At 44.0% G+C, this 20916-nt stretch overlaps 2 protein-coding genes across 5 annotated transcripts in view; one reads left to right on the forward strand and one right to left on the reverse strand.

Annotated features, from left to right (window-relative positions):
* The window catches only part of BBS4 (Bardet-Biedl syndrome 4), a 44739-nt gene extending 40622 nt beyond the window's left edge, over positions 1-4117 (forward strand). The window contains exons 15-16 of the mRNA XM_057723236.1: positions 542-743; positions 1274-4117. Coding sequence (XP_057579219.1) covers positions 542-743; positions 1274-1383 — 312 coding nt within the window. The 3' untranslated portion in view covers positions 1384-4117. The remainder of the gene's footprint in view (positions 1-541; positions 744-1273) is intronic.
* A 5553-nt stretch (positions 4118-9670) lies between these two features.
* Positions 9671-20916, reverse strand: part of ADPGK (ADP dependent glucokinase) — a 30402-nt gene continuing 19156 nt past the window's right edge. For 3 of the 4 annotated variants that reach the window (XM_057723247.1, XM_057723243.1, XM_057723246.1), the window contains exons 4-7: positions 18989-19109; positions 14347-14543; positions 13627-13725; positions 9671-11279 (exon numbers count right to left, since the gene is read on the reverse strand). In XM_057723247.1, coding sequence (XP_057579230.1) covers positions 10728-11279; positions 13627-13725; positions 14347-14543; positions 18989-19109 — 969 coding nt within the window. In that variant the 3' untranslated portion in view covers positions 9671-10727. The remainder of the gene's footprint in view (positions 11280-13626; positions 13726-14346; positions 14544-18988; positions 19110-20916) is intronic. The other variant, XM_057723245.1, reaches the window with a different exon arrangement.

The following is a 20916-nucleotide window of genomic DNA, read 5'->3' on the forward strand; positions in this document are numbered from 1 at the left end:
TCACAAGCAGTCATGTCAGGAGACTTTTGAATCAAGCGCAAATGACCCAAATATAAGGTATTATAGGCTCACATCTGTTTTGGCTTTGATGTTCCTAGCAGCATGAATTCTTCAATTAAGAACAGCTTGAGAAAAAATTTTCCTGGAAGAAAGTAATAAGAGGAAATTCAGGCTTACTGAGTTATATCTGCTTTTGATAGACCTCAGCTCGGTTGAGTTGCATTCTGTCTCTGTAGCTTCCTCCCACTTCTCCTCACACAGGAATGGCAGGAACTTGATCCAATAATGTACCAAACTTGAATTGTTGGTTTGAGAGCCTTTAAAGAACTCCCATGCCATCCATTTAGGCAATGTGTTCTCTGCTGTTTGAGAACAATTTCTTTGCAATAAGTACTTCCTCCCTCAAATGCTAGTAGAGCAGACGATATTTCAGCTAACCCCCGTCTGCCTGCTGAAGGCCTAGGATGAGGCTTGTCTCTGCTGGTCAGACCTGTGACTCTTTTTTTTTTTTTTTTTTGCCCCCTTCCCACATGGGCACAAGATGGTGGAGATGGCCCAGAAGTTGGGAGCTGCTCTCCAGGTCGGGGAGGCACTGGTCTGGACTAAACCAGTTAAAGATTCCAAGTCAAAGCACCGGACCACTTCAACCAGTAAAGCCGCCAGTTTCCAGCAGCCTCTGGGTTCTAATCAAGCTCTAGGACAGGCAATGTCTTCAGCAGCCGCATACAGGAAGCTCCCCTCAGGTAGGAACCGACACGCGGCTATATGAAGACCTATGGGTACAAGCCACATGTGTCTGCAAAGAGATTACAGCTTTGAGTGAAGCTGTGCTTTTCAGACTCAGAACACATTCATTGTAGTTCTAGAAGGGAAAAAGCCCAAGGGTGGCCAAACTGTCACTTGTTTCCTTAAGTGTAAAAGGTCACAGCCAGTGGCAGGCTTAGTTGGATGGTCAGTACACTGGGTCTTCACAATATTCAGGTTTAGAAATACGTTACAGTACTTTTCGTTATGTAGTCTCGCTTTAATTCTCACTGCCTTATAGGTCAGCGTAGTGCAGGTAATTAAGGATTTCTTTTATAAGGGCATTGAAGGCAGACTTCACTGTTGCTTTATTTCTTCAGTCACGGTCGTCCGTCACAGCTGCCCAGGTACGCCACAGTCCCACTAGTCTCAGAAAACATGGGGTTTCTTCTTGAAACGTAACGATGAAAATGATGATTTCTTCTGAAACTATGGACCTGAGAATTCAAGCTATTTGTTTTGTTGATAGGTGCTGGAGGAACATCCCAGCTCACAAAGCCACCGTCTCTTCCTCTGGAGCCAGAGCCCACTGTGGAAGCACAACCAACTGAAGCATCGGCACAAATAAGAGAAAAATAGGTGTGGGGTGACCCCAGTGTTGGGGTTTCTTTAGCGAGGGTGTAGCAGATTAGGAAAGGTCCCGTGACACAGGCAGCGTGGAGGCCAGCATGTTCCCTGGGCAACACGAATTAGAACGCAGAACGTGTTATGATGATCACGGGGAGCCTGAGGCCTGCGCAGTTGCCTGCTGCCCTGTCAGCTGGGAAAGAGAGAAGACGGCCCAGACAGGTTCTCCAAGAATTGAGAGCAGGGCTTTGGCTCTATGTATGTAGTTCCAGGAGCCAGCAGGGCATGTGACGCTGTTTGCTTTGGAAACGACTTTATCTCCTGGCTGGCTGACCCCTTCCTTTGTGGAAGGAAAGTCTGAGACAGACCTCTGCTCAGTAGCCCTGTCACAACAAAGCCTCAGCTTAGCTGAGGTAATCCTCGGGCTGTGTGGTATATCAGCCACCAAGGCAAACACAAATCTTGCGTTAATAATCCAGCTCTAATAGTCTAAATTTAAAAGAAAAAAATGATGAGAAAAGCTCTTTGCATTGAGGGCCAGACTATTGAGTGTCTCAGCTGCACTTGCCCAAGAGAATCCAGAACAAGTCCCTATATCCTATTCTTGAGAGAGGTCCGAGTGTACAGCCAGATCATGTCAGTATGAAAAGAAGCAGAGATAAAGGGCTGGTCTGGTATCAGCACCAAGGATTTAAAAAAAGGAGCCCCCTTTTTTTTTTTTTTAATTTTTTTTTTAAAGAGCCTCTTAACAGAGGAATTTTTATTTAAGACAATCAGTGATACCACTGACCAAATGCTATCAATACATTATCTATATATCCTTTTCAGAATAAAGATTATGTATCATGCCTTTGGGGAAAGTTGTTATTCAGGTATAAAAATAAGGGATCACAATAAAAACTTTTTAAAAGAAACTCGCACCTGCCCAGCCTCTGGGGTTTGTGGGTTTGCAGTTTCTCATTCACTCTGTTGAGAAAGGAGCTATTCAGATTTCTACTGTGGGAGTTGCTCATGTCATCACAGTTAGAAAAATTGCATCACAGAAAAAGAGATCAAGTACACAATCATAGATATAGACATAGTTTTAGATGGCTCAAGTTGGAAGCAAGAAAGTGGAAGAGTGCCCTTCTTACCAAGTAATGTTAGTATAAACAGAGTGAAATTTTGGAGTGTGTGATTAGAGTGATCGTTTTGTTCTTAAGGAAACATCGCTGTTGTCTGATAATAGAGAGTAGCTCACAACAGATCAGTCCTCCCACAGACAGTAAATATAAACCAATGGGTAAATATAAAATACTGTCTTGGTTTAATTAAAAAAATACAACTGCTCCAAGTAAAAATTATTATATGTGAGGTGTAATATATATAACTAAAGGACAAGGGGTACATGGAACTTTATGGTTGAAAGGTTTTTATATTTTACATGATGTGGTACAAAACTAAATACTGTAGTTTGCAAATAGTTAAGGCTATATATTATAATCCCTAGAGCAACCATTAAAAAGATGCAAAGAAGCATAGCGCTTGGGTTGGCCAAAAAGTTCGTTTGGTGTTTTTTTTTTTTGCCCTGTAAGATGGCTCTAGTAGTGCTTAGTTTTCTTTAACTTCATTCAAAACAGTTTTGTTAGATTGTATTGTGACAGCTGTCATATCTGTGTGCACTTAAAAACTTATCAAAATTGGTGAATTTTTGTGTAGCCATTTTAATATTGAAGAGGGAAGAAAAACATTTTGGGGGGCTATTATGCATTATGATTTCAAGAAAGGTAAAAACGCATCTGAAACGCAAAAAAAGATTTGTGCAGTGTATGGAGAAGGTCCTGTGACTGATCAAACGTGTCAAAAGTGGTTTGCGAAGTTTCATGCTGGAGATTTGCTGGACAGTGCTGCATGTTTGGACAGACCAGTTGAAGTTGACAGCGATCAAATCGAGACATTGCGAACAATCAATGTTGTAACACACGGCAGATAGCCCACTTACTCAGAATATCCAAATCAAGTGTTGAAAATCATTTGCACCAGCTTTACGTTAATTGCTTTGATGTTTGGGTTCCACATAAGTTAAGTGGAAGAAAACCTTCTTGACTGTTTCCGTATGCAGTTCTCTTAAACATAATGAAAATGGTCTGTCTTTAAAACAATTTGTGATGGGCAATGAAAAGTGGATACTGTATAATAATGTGGAATGTTAGAGATCATGGGGCAAGCGAAATAAACCACCACCAACTACACCAAAGGGCAGTCTTCATCCAGAGAAGGTGATGTTGTGTATGTGGTGGGATTGGAAGGGAGTCCTTCATTATGAGCTCATTCTGGAAAACCAAACGATTAATTCCAACAGGTGCTGCTCCCAATTAGACCAACTGAAAGCAGCACTCGACGAAAAGCATCCAGAAATAGTCAACAGAAAATATGATATTCCATGAGGGTAAAGCAAGACCGCATGTTTCTCTGATGACCAGGCAAAAACTGTTACAGCTTGGCTGGGAAGTTCTGACTCACCTGCCATATTCACCAGGCATTGCTCCTTTGCATTTCCATTTATTTTGGTCTTTACAAAATTTTCTTAATGGAAAAAAATTTCAATTCCTTGGAAGACTGTAAAAGGCACCTGGAACAGTTCTTTGCTCAAAAAGGTAAAAAGTTTGGGAAGATGGAATTATGAAGTTGCCTAAAAAATGGCAGAAGGTAGTGGAAGAAAAGGGTGAATACATTGTTCAATAAAGTTCTTGGTAAAAATGAAAAATGTGTCTTTTATTTTTTCCTAAAAACCAAAGGAACTTTTTGGCCAACCCAATAAAAAAGACAGTAGAGAGGGGAAAAAAAATAGATGAAACAGAGAAAATAGCAAAATGTTAAAATATAAATCCAGTCAATAATTATTAAATGTAATTTAATGTAATTAATTACATCACATTAATTACATTAAAATGTAACTAGACTTAAAAATGTAACTGGACTAAACATTTCAATTAAAAAGCACAGAAAGGATAAAGAAACCTAGTACGATATTAATATATAAAGTAGACTTCAAAAGAAGGGTGTCACCAGAAATAAAGAGGGGCATTTCATAATGATAAACAGTTCAGTAGAAAAACAATCATAAATATGTATGCCCCCAACAACATTACTTCACAACACATCAAGTAAAAATTGATAGAATTAAATCCATGATCATAGTTGGATATGTTAGCACTTTTTCTTTCAGCAATTGATAGAATTAGACAAAAAGGGCAGACATACTGGCCAGCTTGACCCAACTGACATTTATAGAACACTACCAGCAATAACTGTAGAAAATACATTCTTTGCAAGTGCACCTAGTACACTTAGCAAGACAGACCAGATACTGGGCCATAAAGTAAGTCTCAAAAGTCAACAGATTGAAACTTACAGAATATGTTCTTTCTACACAATGAAATTATATTAGAAATTAGTAACAAGATACATAGAAAATCTGCATATTTGGAAATTAAACATACTTGTAATAACTCATAAGGAAGAAATCAAAAGATAAATTAGAAAACATTTTTAACTGAGTAATGAAAACCAATCAAAATTTGTAGGACTCAGTTAAGAGCTATGCTTACAAGTAAACTTATAGCTATAAATGCTGCTGGAACAAGTGAAAGGTAGAAAATCACTGGTAAAGGTTTCTATCAAGCTAAAAAAAAAGCAAAAAATAAACCCAAAATACATAAGATATTAAAGAAAATTCTAAAAAGCCAAAAGTTCTATGAAAAAACACACATGCACAAAAATTGACAAATCCCTAGTTAAACTGATGAAGGAAAAGAGAGAAACTACCAACATCAGGAATGAACGAGGATAGCGTTATAGCTCCTACAAAACTTGATAAAGGAATGTTATGAAAAATTTTATGGGAACAAAACTGACAACTTGGATGCAGTAGACAAAATCTTTGAAAAAGCAACATACCCAAACTGAAGATGAAATGTAAAGCCTTAATAAGTCCTAGCAAAGAAATTGAATCTATAAGTCAAAAGCTACCCTTTAAAGCAAACTCTTGGCTCAGATGATTTCACCAGTGAATTCTATTAAATACAATCTTATAAACATTTTTAGAAAACAGGAGCAAGAACATCCCCTTATGCCATGAATAAAATGTATATCAATCTACTGATTGAGAATATATTCACAAAATACATCTGACAAAGGACTTATATCCAGAAAATACAAATAACTCTTACAACTCAATAATTAAAAAAACCTAATAACCTAAATGACATACACAACTGAATTGAAAAAAAAAGTGGGCAAAAAATTTGGACCCCTCACAAAGATACATGAGTGGCCAGTAAGCATGTGAAAACGTGCTCATTGTCCATCACCAGGGAAATGTAAAATAAAACCACAATGAAATACCACTGTGTACACATCAAAATGGCTAAAATTAAACACTGACAACTCCAAATGTTGTCAAGAACAAGAAGCAACCAGAACTGTCATGCATCAGTGGGAGTGTAAGATGACCCATCCACTTTGGAGAAAGATATGTCGCCTATCCCATGATATATACCCATCCCAGCAATTCTACTCCCGTGGACTCTTACCCAAGAGAAAGGAAAATGCCCACAGACACTTGTTGATAATATTATTCATCAAAGCCCCAAATGGAAACACTGTATTCACAACGGAGTACTATTTAGCCATAAAAAGCAACAAACTACATGCAACAACATAATCTCAAAAACATTATGCTGAATATAAAGAGCTTTTACAGCTACAGTAATTAAAATAGCATGGTACTGGCACAAAAACAAAAGTATAGATCAATGGAACAGGACAGAAAGCCCAGAAATGAACCCACACACTTATGGTCAATCTACAACTAAGGAGGCAAGGTTATACAACAGAGAAAAGAGTCTCTTCAGTAAGTGGTGCTGGGAAAACTGGACAGCTACAGGTAAGAGAATGAAATTAGAACATTCTCTAACACTGTTATACAAAAAACCTAAATGTAGGGCTTCCCTGGTGGTGCAGTGGTTAAGAATCTGCCTGCCAATGCAGGGGATATGGGTTCGAGTCCTAGTCCAGGAAGATCCCACATGCCATGGAGCAACTAAGCCTGTGTGCCACAAGTACTGAGCCTGCGCTCTAGAGCCCGCAAGCCACAACTACTGAAGCCCACGTGCCTAGAGCCCGTGCTCTGCAACAAGAGAAGCCACCGCAATGAGAAAAGCCTGCACACCACAACGAAGAGTAGCCCCTACTCACAACTAGAGAAAGCCCACATACAGCAACAAAAAACCCAATGCAGCCAAAATAATATATATTAAAAAAAGACCTAAATGTAAGACTGGATACTATAAAACTCCTAGAGAAAACAAGCAGAACACTCTGACATGACTCACAGCAGTATCTTTTTGGATCTGTCTCCTAGAGTGATGGAAATAAAAACAAAAATAAACAAATGGGACCTAATTAAACTTAAAAGCTTTTGCACAGCAAAGGAAACCATAAACAAAATGAAAAGACAACCTACAGAATGGGAGAAAATATCTGCAAATGATGTGACAGACAAGGGATTAATTTCCAAAATACACAAACAGCTCAGAACAGCTCAATTAAAAAACAGAAAAACAACCCAAAAAACAAAAAAAAACCCAATCAGAAAATGGGCAGAAGATCTAAACAGACATTTCTCCAAAGAAGACATACAGGTGGCCAAAATGCACATGAAAAGATGCTGAACATCACTAATTAGAGAACTGCAAGTCAAAACTACAATGAGGTAACACCTCACACCAGTCAGAATGGCCAAATCAAAAAGTGTACAAATAAATGCTGGAGAGGGTGTGGAGAAAAAGGAACCCTTCTACACTGTTGGTGGGAATGTAAGCTGGTACAGCCACTATGGAAAACAGTATGGAGGTTCCTTAAAAAACTAAAAGTAGAGCTGCCATATGACCCTGCCATCCCAAGCCTGGGCATATATCTGGAGAGAAACATAATTCAAAATGATACATGCACCCCAGTGTTCACTGCAGCACTGTTTACAATAGCCAAGATATGGAAGCAACCTAAATGTCCATCGACAGATGAATGCATAAGGAAGATGTGGTACATATACACAATAAAGTATTAACTTGAACATTAAAAAGAATGAAATAATGCCATTTGCAGCAACATGGATGGACCTAGAGATTATCATACTAAATGAAGTAAGCCAGACAAAGACATATATGATATCGCTTATATATGGAATCTAAAAAAATGATATGAAACTAACACAACATTGTAAATCAACTATATTTCAATAAAAATGAAAAAAAGGAAACATTAAAAAAAGAAAAAAAAAGAGCTTTATACAAAAATAGTAAATACTGTATGATTCCATTTCTATGAAGTTCCAGAACAGGTAAAACTAATTTATGGTGAAAAAGAAAATCGGTGCTTCAGGGGGCTGGAGCTGGGGTTTAGGGTGAGGCTGAGGATGACCTGGAAGTGGCCTGAGGGAACCATCTGAGGTGATGGAAACATTCTGTATCTTGACAGGCACTTGGGTTAGACAGGTATATACATTTCTCAAAACTTACCAAATGGATTTAAAATTTATACAGCTTCACTGTTTGAAAATCTTTACCTAAAGAAAGATCAAAAAGTAAAATGTTAAATTATCATTGTCGTAGCTTTTTAGTGTTTTTCAACAGTTCTGAAGAGACCCAGGAGATTGCCTGTTCAGTTTAGTAATAGTAACTGACAATTATTACACTTTTAAATACGTGCCACATACTGTGCTAATACTTTGCTCAGCATTCCTCTTTAATTAAGAACCCTGTGAGGGTAAGGACCATGAGGAAAAATGAGGCTCAGGAAAGGTACCTTGTCCAATGTCGTATAACACTTGCCATCTCAAACTCTGCACAGAATTTGGATTTCTTCTCCTGATGAATAATTACCTCTGCCCCACTCAAACTTGACAGAATAAGAGCATAAAATGCAAACTGAATCTACACAATGAATATTACTGAATTTTGGCTGAATTCTTATCTCCTGACAGTGTTTCATGTGCTGCAGCTTTTCCCTGGGTGTTAAATCAACTTCAAGGGAATTCAAGAGTGAGTGTTAGAACATTTTTAGGAGGGATCATTTTTCACCAGGCACCCTTTCTAGTCCAGAGGATTTTCAAGCTTTTCTTCTTCATATAAAATCATACATGGAAACCTTTGTAAAATATACTTCAAAGCAAAGGGGTCTGAAGCTCCACCTCTTCAGTTTCTCCTGCCTTTCGAACTCACTTCTGCATCATCTGTCTGTCCTAGGTGATAGAGCCCAGTTAATCTTAGTTCCAGAGCTTAGCCTACTTCTCAAAAAGGTGGGATGTTCACAGAGGGATGCATGTACATTCATATCTACATACACATATTCAGGAATATGTAAAGTTTTACAAAACAATATTTAAAATAATTACCCCTATAAGGTATGATGCATTTTGATCCTTTTTATAAACACCAAGTTGATTTAGTGATGATTAATAGTTCAAAACCCACCTTTTGAAAAACACTGCTCTGAGGTACATGCAGCCCACACCTCCTGAACGTCTTCCTTGACATCACCAGTGAAAACTGGAGAACTTGTTGAGAATGTACTAAGGACAGGGGCTGTCTGTAAGAAAGAGGTCACAAGGAGAACACAGCTGCTTAGGTTTAGAACACAAATGGTGAATTATTCTAACTCTTCTTGGGAAAACAGAAATCTCTTCTCACTTAAGCTTTTCTAATAAACATAGACTAGAAGGTTGTTTAATTATTTTTAATTGAGCTTCAAGGCAGAGTGATGAGGCAGCAGCCAGAGATTTCCTTAATAAGCTGCTTGCTTTGAATTTCAAGCTGCATAATTCTCTAAGCTTAAGATGTCTTTGAAGGAGTAATCAAGCCCTTCCTTCTCACCAAAGCAGGGGGGGAAGGTCATAAGTGGAGAACTTGAGGTACCTTTGAGATTCCAGAAGCTGCTGCTGTGAGCCCAGCATGAACAATTTGCTGTGGCCCAAGCAGCTGTGATCCAGCTGACACGTGTCTACACTGCTCTTCGAACAAACTGAGAAGGCTCACCACACTCTTTCAAACTGCTGGGTCACACTGGCTCGGCTACTTGATGTATCTTCTGTCACTTTAAACCACAGAGGACAGACTTACAGTGTGAGGGGGAAGACAACATAATCAAACACCTGAAGAGCAAAGGCGATGTATGTCACAGGTCAAGATCAAAATGATTTACATTTTATCTGGCTCCACAGTCATGATGGAAATGAAATCAATCACAGACAGACTTAGGATTCCTGAAATGTAAATTGTTTTTAATATATTTAAAAGCACGCTGAAGTCTCCTTGATTTATAAAAAATAAATACATAACATGACACATTTCCTCACGATCCTGGGGCTCTTATGAGGCCCGACTCTGTAATGGATGCCGCGTCCGTGTAAAGCATACATGATCTGCTATACACCCAGAAGCATATTCCAGTTGTAAAAGGTAAATTCCTTCAAGGATCAGAGTGGACACAGATCAGTCTTCTACCGCAGAAAGCACGTCCAGAGCTGGGCAGTGAGGCTGGGCCCAGGCACAGCGGCCTCGGACCAGTCAGCCTACAGCTGAGGAGCCAGGGCAGGAAGGCGCAGCCCTCGGGCTCACGGCGCTGCCCCGCAGGCCAGCCAGGCGCCTGAACTGCAGAGTGACTGGCTCCCTCAAGGGCTCCACGAGGCTCCCAGCCTCTGCTGCATCTCTGAAGCACAGGAGGGCCTCTCCTTACCTGTGGCTCTGTCGTAAGTCTGAGAGCAGAAGGCTGAGAAGGTGTGCTTATTAAATATTTTCATTGTTAACACTGTACGGAAATCACGAGGCTGCCGTGGGCGCTGAGCTGAGACAGCCCGGCAACTCACACTGGGCTTTCCCAGAGACGGGGGTGTGGGGGAGTGAGCATGCGCTGCCGACGTGGGCAAGGAGGACGCGCTTTCTCCACCAGACAGGCTCTCGAGGGCAAAGTCTGGCCTAACATACCTGAAGAGGGGATTTGGGGATCAAGTTTTTACCCCTATAACACACAACATAAAAAAACCAAAAAAACAAACAAAAAAAAACAAGAACAAAAATCCAGTCTTGTTAGTAGATAGCTGAATTTTGATTAAAACCTGAACTGTTTCTGTGTAATCGCAACAGGATGGAATGTATCTGGCACAGTTGAACCTGCTGTTGTCTCTTTGGCTGTCTTTCAATTAGATCTAGAAACGGTTTTGATACCCTCAATCCTAGTTCCCACACCACTTAATTCCTGTTATTCTTAGGTTGGCTAGTTCTCCTTCTTCAGAAAAAAGACACACAACAACCTTTCTACTATTGAGGGTGTACTTCTGAATAGAAGAGTCCTTCAGCTGAAATGGCATCTCCGAGGCCCACAGTTCGAACAGGATCTTTACACACCAACACTGGTGTGAAGTGGAAGGACACTCCCTCCCTGTGCCATTTGACCACCGGCTCGTTTGGGTTTAACACGACCCTGGAGCCAGCTTCTGAACGGGAGGTCATGAACTCGTGGGGCGCCTTCAGAGACACTCGGCGGGTGTCTATGGTTTCTGTCGCGCAGGCCTGTGTCCCGGCCACGCGAGCTCCTGCAGCCACAGCCGCCTGCTGGTTGGCCCAGTGTCCGTCCACAGTTGCCAGGATGTGGTAGGCCAGCGTGTGGAAATGGATCCTGGTGAGGTCTGAGGCTCTGCTTTCACTCTTCCCATGTTCCTTCAAGATCCAAAAGAGGATGTCGCTGACCACGCCCACATCAGGAACACCGGTCCAGGAAGAGAGAGAAGAGTGAGGTCCAGATGCCGACTGGCTGAGAAATAACAGCTCCTGCTCATTCAGCCCAAGGGAAGTCACGGCGGGAAAGACCTGCTAACAAAAATAAAATGGGGGTCTGTCTCTGACGGACATCTAACTCCTAAGTGTCCCAGGACACAACCAATGACTAAAGTCAGGGAAGGAAGGCAGGGCCAGCAGCTTCCTTCCTTACCACAAGGCTCCCTGCCCTGATGTCTGGGCGGGAAGTGACAGATCAAGCTCACTGCTTTGGCTACAGCACCTCTAACTCTCTCTACTCTTCATCCCTTGCGGCGCACTGGGAAGCTGCAGTAATGCTCTATTAGAGCCAGTCTTCTGTTACACACTGGAAGACAAAGGCAGAGGTGTACACGCTTTGTATTCCTTTCCATGGTACCCAGTTTTTGCCTCTGCACATACAGCAGAGCCTCTCACCACTGACGGGGCCTGACTCTCGGTTCCTGAATATCAGCAGGCGTGACACCAGTACAGTGGAGAAGCCCACAGGCAGGGTTGTAAGGGTTCCTCGCACACAACACCAAGAAGCAAGGACAGTGGCTTCATGTCAGATCTAAGCTTTTTAAGCAGGTATGGGTTAGGAAGACTGTATTTAGTGATAACACTGTGTGGGAAAGGGCACCAAACAGGAGCCATGGTTTCCTATCTTGAGGGGAACCCCTATGTCCACCTCACTATCTTTCTTACTTAGCACTTCCTTCCTTAGAGCCAGGGACCTGCGTAAAGTGAATGTGCAAGAGAGACAAGCCCTACACATACGCAGGGCTGGGTGCGCACGTGCGTGTATTTATGTAAAAATCAAGGGCCTGTCCCTTTGCTAATATAACAGCTCCTCTGTTTACTGCATGTTGTGAGTCAGGCACCAAGGTAACGGCTCTGTTTCATTCACTTCTCACTGCAATGCTCTGAGGGAAGGAGGGACTGCCTCTATCTTACAGATAAAGGGACTCGGATTAGAAAGGTTAAGGAGACAGTTACACAGAAAATGAAACAAAGATGGCTTTTTAAAGAAGTGAAAAAATAACCTCAAAACAGAAATATGCAAATAAAAATTATACTGAAAAACACCAGGAGTGAACGCTAATGTGAACTATGGACTTTGCATGATGCTGACATGTCAGTGCAGGTTCACTGACTGTGACAAACGTCCCACTCTGGGGCAGGGGATGTTGATGGGGGCAGGGGTGTGGGGGGGCAGGGGCTGCATGGGAACTCTACATTCTGCTTACTTTTGCTGTGAGCCTAAAACTGCCCTAAAAAGTAAAGTCTATTTCAAAAAAAATACTCTGAAATACCACTATCATCTGTCAGATTGGTAAGAAAGCATGTTTTTAATCACATTCCAGTGGCAAGGAGGAGATAAGCACTTGTAAAGAATTCTCGCGGAAGTAAACTAGTACAGTGCTCGTGGATGACAGTGTTGCTGTATCAAACTTACAGATGCTTTCTATGCCCCAATCTAGCAATTCTACTTCTGAGAACTTATCGTAACACCTGTGTCTGCTCATGGGCAAAATAAAGTCATCTACAAAGTGACTCGCTGCAGCGCCTTATGGGACGGCGAAGGGCAGTGAGCCAAACGCCCAGCTTTGGTTGGTGTTAAGACACTGGATGCACCACACGCTTCTTCTAACCATGTGGCAGTGAAAAGACTGCGGAGGCTTTCCACGTGATGACAGATCTCCAAAACACATCCAGTGAAGAAAAGCAAAGTGGTCAACAGTGTATGCAGTATGCTCTGCTAGCTTTTGGGGTAAAAAGGGATGAAAAAATAAGGCTATATTCCCGTATTTGCTTATATACGTACCCAAAACTCCAGAGGGATCAGATAAAACTAGAAAGGAGGTTACTAACAGTGGATACAGGGGGCAGGAGGAAGGGAAACTTCACTGTATATCTTTTAATATTTTTTGAGTTTTGAACCATATATTACCCACTAAAAAAGTTAAATTAACAGTAAAATGAAAGGTTAACTAAGCTGCCTAAGTTCACAAAGCCAGTGAGTGGCAGAGCTGGCAATCCGACCCCCGTTTCCGAAGTCTGAGCTCTTAAGCATCACACTCTTGCATTTATCTGATCATTGCTGCGGTCCAAAGGCTGAACACCTCAGGACCTGATGGTGAGGGAGTGCGGCGCCCCCCAAACTTCCTTTCTTTGAGCTTCCTGAAGTTCAACTGAGAGCTGGGCTTTCGGTGTTCTCCTTTGAGTTCTACTGCAAAAGGCATTCACTTCCAACTTCCCCATTCCGGAAGGAGAAACACACCCCATGAACCCATCAGTAACAATGCTGTATTTCTAACCTCGTAGGAGATCCTGTTCCAGAACAGTCCTGGCTCCTGACCATCTCATGGACCCAAGGTGACACCCACACCTCAGGGAGCCCCGCGTGCTGCCCGTGGGTTACCTGATGCACGATGCTGCTCAGGAGCTCCCTGTTGGTCATGCTGGCCAGCTCCAGGTGGACTGGAACACCGGTGGGGATGTCAGAAAGGGAGGTCACAACCTACAGAGACAAGAGGAGAGCACTGCCATCAGGAACAGGAGGAAGTCAGGCAAGAGGGAAGGAGCGGGTCCCGAGCAGCAGTGCATCCTCATGGAAGCTCCAGGCCACGTGGGCGGCCACAGCCTCTGTGGATGAGGGAGGCTTTTCCTAATGGGGAAAACTAGGCTCTGCAGAGAGACGCTGGGGTCAAGGACTCAGAGTGCACAGGGAACCGCCCCTGCATGTTCACGCAGCCAGCCTCTTCCTGGGGACCTAAACCGAGCAGTTGGCTTCAACTGCTGTGTGAATCTGCAGCACAGCTGACGTGAGTGAGATGATACGGAAAACACAAAGGACACAAACTACAAACACTGCAGCTTGCAGCCACGTTCAGTTTAGCACAGGAAACAGAGGCTCAGGCAAGATGATGCTCTGACCTGTCCTACTCAAGCTGCTGCCTGTGCCTGAAAGAACACTGTGAGGTGCCTCACTGGAGCGGGAGGCAGGCTTCTCGGCTGCCACAACACATCCCGGGAGGCCAGGACCCCAGGCCAAGGCAGCGCAAGCTGCAGAGGCCGAGGGAGGCAGGAATCTGAAGGAGAACACCAGCTGTGATCTGAAATTCTGTAACAGTGCTATTACCTCCAAGAGTCTCTTCCTCTGGAACTCCTTGCTTTGTCCCTCCATCATGTGCAATCCAGAGAGGACCACCAGGTCTGGCTGAAACTCCTCCAGGCTAGACACAAACACCTCCAGCATATTCATGGCCCCGTTGGAGAGGTCGTGGGAGAAGATGAATCGGTTGGCATGGGGAGCTTTTAACCGGCCCCACTCCTCCCCTAGAAAAGCCCAGTCAACACAATGGGAAGAAAAGGAAGAGGCTTTGAGTCTCCTAGGCGTGTGGGGGCTGGCGGGGGCCTCACTGGAGCCCTGGCTCTGGGCAGGCTGGCCTCTGGCTGAGTGGATTGCGGCTGCCATGGCCTAAGGGAAGCATGGTGCCGCAGCCAGGAGGACAGGGCTCAGAAAGAAACAAAACCCCAACCCCAACCCCACAAAAACACAGAAACACAGTATGAGTGCTGTGTGCCTTGTCAACGGGCTGGCAACTAGCTCCCCTCGAGTCCCAAGAAAGCTCTTCTGTCCACTGAGCTCCCAAACACAGGACTCCCATGTCCCTCCCAATCACAGAGCAGGACTTCCCAACACCAGTGCTCCGTGCGCACCCCGTGGGTCCCTGAACGTAGGACGTGCTGCCTGTCCCAAGGCGCCTTCCACCTCATGGTAGCGCCCTGGCACCTGTCCTTTAGCTGGGACCTAAAGAGGCTGGAATTCCAAGAGTTGGGGCCTGCGCCCCCTCCTCCCTGTTGCCCACGGGTGGTTTCTGGGCGCCTGATCCAGAAGCTAAGAACATCTGGCTGCTCTGGCCTCTCACGAGCGAGCTGCTTTGCAATAATGACTGTAACTACGAACACGCAGTTCGAATGCTACTTCCCCCCTGAGTGGCCGCCCCCGGCTCCAGCCCACATGCACTCTCGCTGCCTGGAGGATCCACAGAGATTTTCCTTCACAGGTTTAGTGATTCATCATTGTAAGTAATCGCTTCTACTGTTTTAACCAGTATTCAAACCTATATCATTACTTGACTTCTCACACGTTTGTGCCACACCCCTACTCAACACTGTTATGTCTCTGACTCCCGCAGCCCAGTCACAGTCCCCTGCCCAGCGTGCCCACTCAGCATCCACTAATCTGATCCAAACAGAGGAGGGCCAGACCCTCCCTGTTGGGTCTTGGGCGGAGGGAGGAGCTGGGAGTCTGTGCGCAGCTACAGGAGTGCCTCTCAGCACTGGCCAGGAGTCAGAATCTCCAGTGCAACCTAGTTTTTAACGCACAGGTGGCAAGGCCCCACCCCTGGAGATCCTGATGTACAGTCAGGTGGGGGACTACCAATTAGGACCCCCCAGCTGCCAAGCACTCGAGCGGAGTGCACTGGTGCCTGAGTCCTAAGGGAGGGGCACAGGGTGGGGGGCAGAGAGGCCTCTCCAAGCTCACGCGGGGCCGTACCACACGGATCCCACATTCCTCTCCTTTAAGTCTTGAAAATCTCAAAACTCAGCCTATGGCAATTCCTCAGACGCTACGCCCCCCGAGCACCACAAGGGGCAGACACCCCCAGCCTGGGGGCCGAGAGAGACCCCGGGCCGGGGGGAGGGTTTATGACCTAGGTTCACGCAGCTTTCCCTCCATTTACAAGATCAAAGTCCATATGCTGAAATCTAATTTTTCATTGGCTTTTATCATTTACTGGCTCTTCCTTCAGAGAGTTTTTCTCTGGGTCAGTGCCCTGCTTCCTCCTTCCTCTGCTGGGCCTCTGCCGACAGCAGCCCCGCCTCCTGTGCAGAGTGTGTGTGTGTGTGTGTGTGTGTGTGTGTGTGTGTGTGTGTGTGTGTGTGTCTGTGTGTGTGTGTGTCTGTGTGTGTGTGTGTCTGTGTGTGGTGTCTTACTCTAGAGCAGGTATCAAAGCTGGGAAAACCCATCGTTCCTTTGCTCAGAGTTCAGCTTTACTGAATCCATTCCTCTGAAAAACATTTTATATGTGGGTCATTTGTATAAAAATCTATGAAAGCAGGAAAGAAAACATCACCAGTTTCCTAAAACCTGAAGCAATGGTTATATCTGTTAAAACACCACATTCCTTTCTTAACTCCTGGCCCATGTCTTACTACCTGTCCAAAGAAAATACCCAGTGGTGATCCACAGACCTGACGGCAGCAGCATTCCAATTCTGCCTCATCTCTGAAGACCCAACGCAGGGATGGCCTCCCAGGGGAAACCATTCTGAACTCTGCCACCTCCAAGCAGACTCGATTACAGTTCCTTCGTCCCTGGGCCACCACTGGGTCTTATTACAGGACTCGGTACGTGACTGTGCAATCATTTATTCAAGGGCCCACCCCCTGTAGTGAAATGTGGGCTGAGGGTAGGGCCCATGTCGTCCTCTGTCATGTTTCCACTGCCTCACACCTCATCTGGCATACAGCCATGCGACCAAATCAGCAAAAGCATAAGTGAGGAAGAGAGAAGACCGATGATTCAGATGCCCATGACACAAAAGATGTGGGTATGAATTCTAAGCCAATACCTCCCCAACTAACAAGACTCTGGTACCATGGGAAAAACACACAACATGAGTGTTCTCCACAGGGCGAGACCTGGCACTGTCACTCAGAGTGAAACTGCGAAGAAGCACTGCCTGAGCCTAGGAGAGGAGACACACAGCACTCAAAACAAATGAATTTCCTCAGGGAAAAAAGTGAGAGAGGCAAAAATAAACAGGCTCCCACAAGGCAAAGACAAGGAGGGATGTGGAGAGCTGTTTGCTGGCAGTTTTCACAGGACGCAGGACTGATGGAGCAGCTCGAGAAGCCAAATGATTGAACACAGACAGGGTGAGCCCTTAACAAGAGTCAGCGCCCCTCTTTTCTCACTAAGTTTTTAATTTATTCCCTTCAATGATCCCTTCTCTCAATCTGCGATCTTGCCCTTCAGCCAGTAAGTCAGCAAAACCTATGCAGTGACTCAACTGGATCCCCAGCCCAAAGCATGAACATAGGCTTCTCTGGGGAGGTCTGGTAGGAGAGGAGGACAAAAATTTGACACATTCCCTCTAGACATTTATTCATTAGGTTAGAGAGAAGCTGGAGATGGGTTTATGTTAAGAGAGCTGACCTGAGGGCGGCTAGGCTAGGCTTCCTACTCCAGGGGGCTGATGAAAATGTAACTTCACAGAAAATTGAGTGGAAGGCCACTGCTTTGTACGAAGAAATAAGGCACAGAAAAGAAAAACTGAAGTGGGAAGCTTGTACACCCAAGGATGGAGATAATCTCCTTTCAAGATAAGCTGTGTTGTCTTCTCAACCACATACAAGGCACAGCTGTCAAATACAACAGCAAAGTCTTGGTGAAGAAACTAGCCTCTCCACTCTGTAGTCACCAGGGAAAATGATAGGAACGGGGACCACAAAGGTCCCAAGTTCACGATGTGAGCACCCACACAGCGGCATGAGATGAACCCGGCCTGGCAGCAGCAGTAGCACCTCAAAGGCACACCTTCAGCTATTCTAGACCCTTCCAGTCAACAGACTTGCCCATGCCTTTCATTTAAGCAGCTCACTCCTTGCCACGACCTTCAGGGAGTGAGAGCCATCTCTCTGATTTCCCACTGAGAGAAATTGAAAAACTGTGCAAATGCGAATTGCCCAGTCCGACATGTTGTTTGTAATTTTCAGATCCTGCCCTTCCTAACTCCCTCATTCTAGTAGGCACCCAAAAAGGAATCAGAAACAAGAAACAATTCTTTTTTTTTGTACTTGGAGGAAGGCATAATTTTTAAGATGCATATTATATTTGGTATTTTACATGAAAGTCAATTATTCTAGTAGGTGAGATTCTCTTAATCATCTGACTTGGAAGCTGTTCGCTGATGCACTGTAAGTAAGTACTGCTTTAAGGTACCAATTAGTCTGTTCAGAGGCTTGAAATCTTTAACTTGAATTAATAACATGTTGAATCAGAAATTCAACAGTCTGAGTTCTGAGCAGGGAAAATACATGGAATCAGATAAACAGAATTAAAATATGTTCAGGTATTTAGGATTCTCTCAGAAATTAGATCTGTAGTCTGTATAAAACAAAAAATAGACGGGGTGGGGTGGGGTGGGCTGGGCTGGATTTGCAGTTATAAACATTGGAACATTATATAGTGGGAAATAATATGTGTTGCTAAATACAAAACTTCCACTTACACATCCAAGGGAAAATAAAATGTTTCAAAGGAAGTTTGCCAGAGGCCTAGAATTAATCCTAAACAGCTTGAAACAGCTGGCCAGAAAGGCTCAGGGCAGAACCCAGCACAGAGCTCAGCAGATGTTACCTGCCCTTCTCTCTTCTTAGTAATAAAGAAAAACGTTATGTATGTGTGTTTAACACATTTTCGTTTTTATTCAAGATGCCTGCTTTCCTATACCCTGATGTCTCTTGGCTTCAGATCAATTATATTTGCAGATCTGGGACTTTTCTTCAATGTTGTAATACTCTATATCACTCTCCCTTGAGACAATGGCCAGTACCAGCTCAGAAGAACCAGGGGCCAGGAAACCACTGGTAAGGTAAGAACAGGATCTTGCCAATTTACAAAGATAAACTGCTAGCACAGTCACACCCTCATCTGACAACACAAAGCCCTCTAACCCGTCTTACACCATTACTTACTCATTTCCTCTTACCTGCTTGATACTCTAAAATGAGGTGGAACTCATCCACTTCCTGCAACGACTCTGGTGGAACAAATACATTGTCATCAAGAAGTTCATGCAGCTTTGGACCAACCGGACCACAAAGAAGAACCTGGAGACAAGCAATATGAAGTCTATCAGGAGATCTGTCCCTTGTCCCATGGAATCTGTTCAGTAAGGTACATCCAGCACTTCTATTCATTTCAACAACACACTGGACTCCAAATCCAATTTTGAAAGCTTTTGGTTGGGAGGTATGGACTACAGGGGCTACTACCAAGGCGTAGGCCCAGAAATGAGAGGCTGCCAAAAGACCCACGTCACACACGTTACACAGGTACTTGTGCTGTTGCTGAATCCCATGCACCCTGTAAGGGATGGAATGTTTGTGCCCACCCCCTCCACCCAAGCCCCTGCCCCCTAGCCCTAAGTCCCCATGTTGCAGTCTAATTGCTAATATGTTGCTATCTGGATAGGGTTTTCATGAGGTAAATGAGGCCATATGGTGGGTTCCTAATTCAACAGGATTGGTGGCCTTGGAAGAGAAGGAAGAGAGAGAGAGATCTTTCTCCACTACACCCGGTAAAGAAAGGCCATGGGAGGACACACAAGCAGGCGGCTGTCTGCAATCCAGAAAGAGAGCTCTCATCAGACACCAGACCCTGCTGGAACTGTGTGATCTCGGGCTTTCCAGCCTCCAGAACTGTGAGAAAATAAACTTCTGTTGTTTAAGCCACCTGGTCTATGGCATTTTGTCATCAGGGCAGCCTGAGCAGACTAAGACGTACTGTACCTCACTTTCTCTCTCTGCTTTACTGACTCACATCCTGTGGAGGCAAACAGATACAGGATGTTGTCTGCTCAAAGGTGCCAGATGAAAACAACTGTTTGAATTCTACGCAGTCTAGAAAAGAAGCTGAGGATCACGATACTCTAATCAATCAGGTGAACCTAACTTGTGGGGTCAGGTTCCCTTCTATACTTAGCTGCTTTGTGAACAAGAGAGTCTTCCAAACAGAAGAATTCAAGAGCACCTCAATTCAGAAACTTTGGGGGGAGGTGTGCTGCAACTTTTTAAAAACCTCTTCTTCAACTCCAAATTGGGCCTCTTCCTGGCTTTTCTTTCTAGAAGCCACTTCACACCTGCTGCTCTTTCTGCCATGCTGGCTCTGGCCCCATTCACGACCAGGCTAACAGACTCAAAACCACTGAACCACGAGGGCTTGGACCAGGATTCAAAGGAAAGTCCTCAGAGATGATGGTCGCCATTTCAGATTTAATGTGCCCCACTCAGAAGCTTCCAAAGGCATTTCTATTTGCTAATTAACTGCTTGTTTGTACAGAGGCATTTTTAGGCATCTAAGATCCCAGCTTCTAAGTGAAAACACACCTCCCTCTCCTTCACACATGCCCCCCACTATTTGCCAATTCTGAAAAGTCTTGCCCCTATAATTTTATTTCTTTTCAACTAATTCTTGGCTAGAATTTTAGCCTCCAAGATAAGGTAACAAGGGCCAGATTTACCCTCCTGCCTGAAACAACAACAAAAAAACAGATAACATATACGAAATAATGGTTTTCAAAACATTTGGGCACTGGGCAACAAAGGACAGTGATCCCTCAGAAAGAGGAAAAAAACTGAGTAAGCCCTACAAATCCCTCTGCAAATTAGCCTCAAAGAATTTCCAGATATATAAAATCTGAAAGAATTGATCACCAGCAGACCCACACTACAAGAAACAGGAAATCCTTCAGGCAGAAGGAAAATGATACCAGATGGAAATATTGATCTAAACAAAGGAATGAAGAACAAACACATGGACACCAAGGGGAGACATGTGTTGGGGGGGGTGGTTTGGGGGGGGGGGGGGGGATGAATTGGAATATTGGGACTGACACATATACATTAATATAAATTA

Source organism: Hippopotamus amphibius, chromosome 2 (assembly GCF_030028045.1).
Source record: "Hippopotamus amphibius kiboko isolate mHipAmp2 chromosome 2, mHipAmp2.hap2, whole genome shotgun sequence".
NCBI lineage: Eukaryota > Metazoa > Chordata > Mammalia > Artiodactyla > Hippopotamidae > Hippopotamus > Hippopotamus amphibius.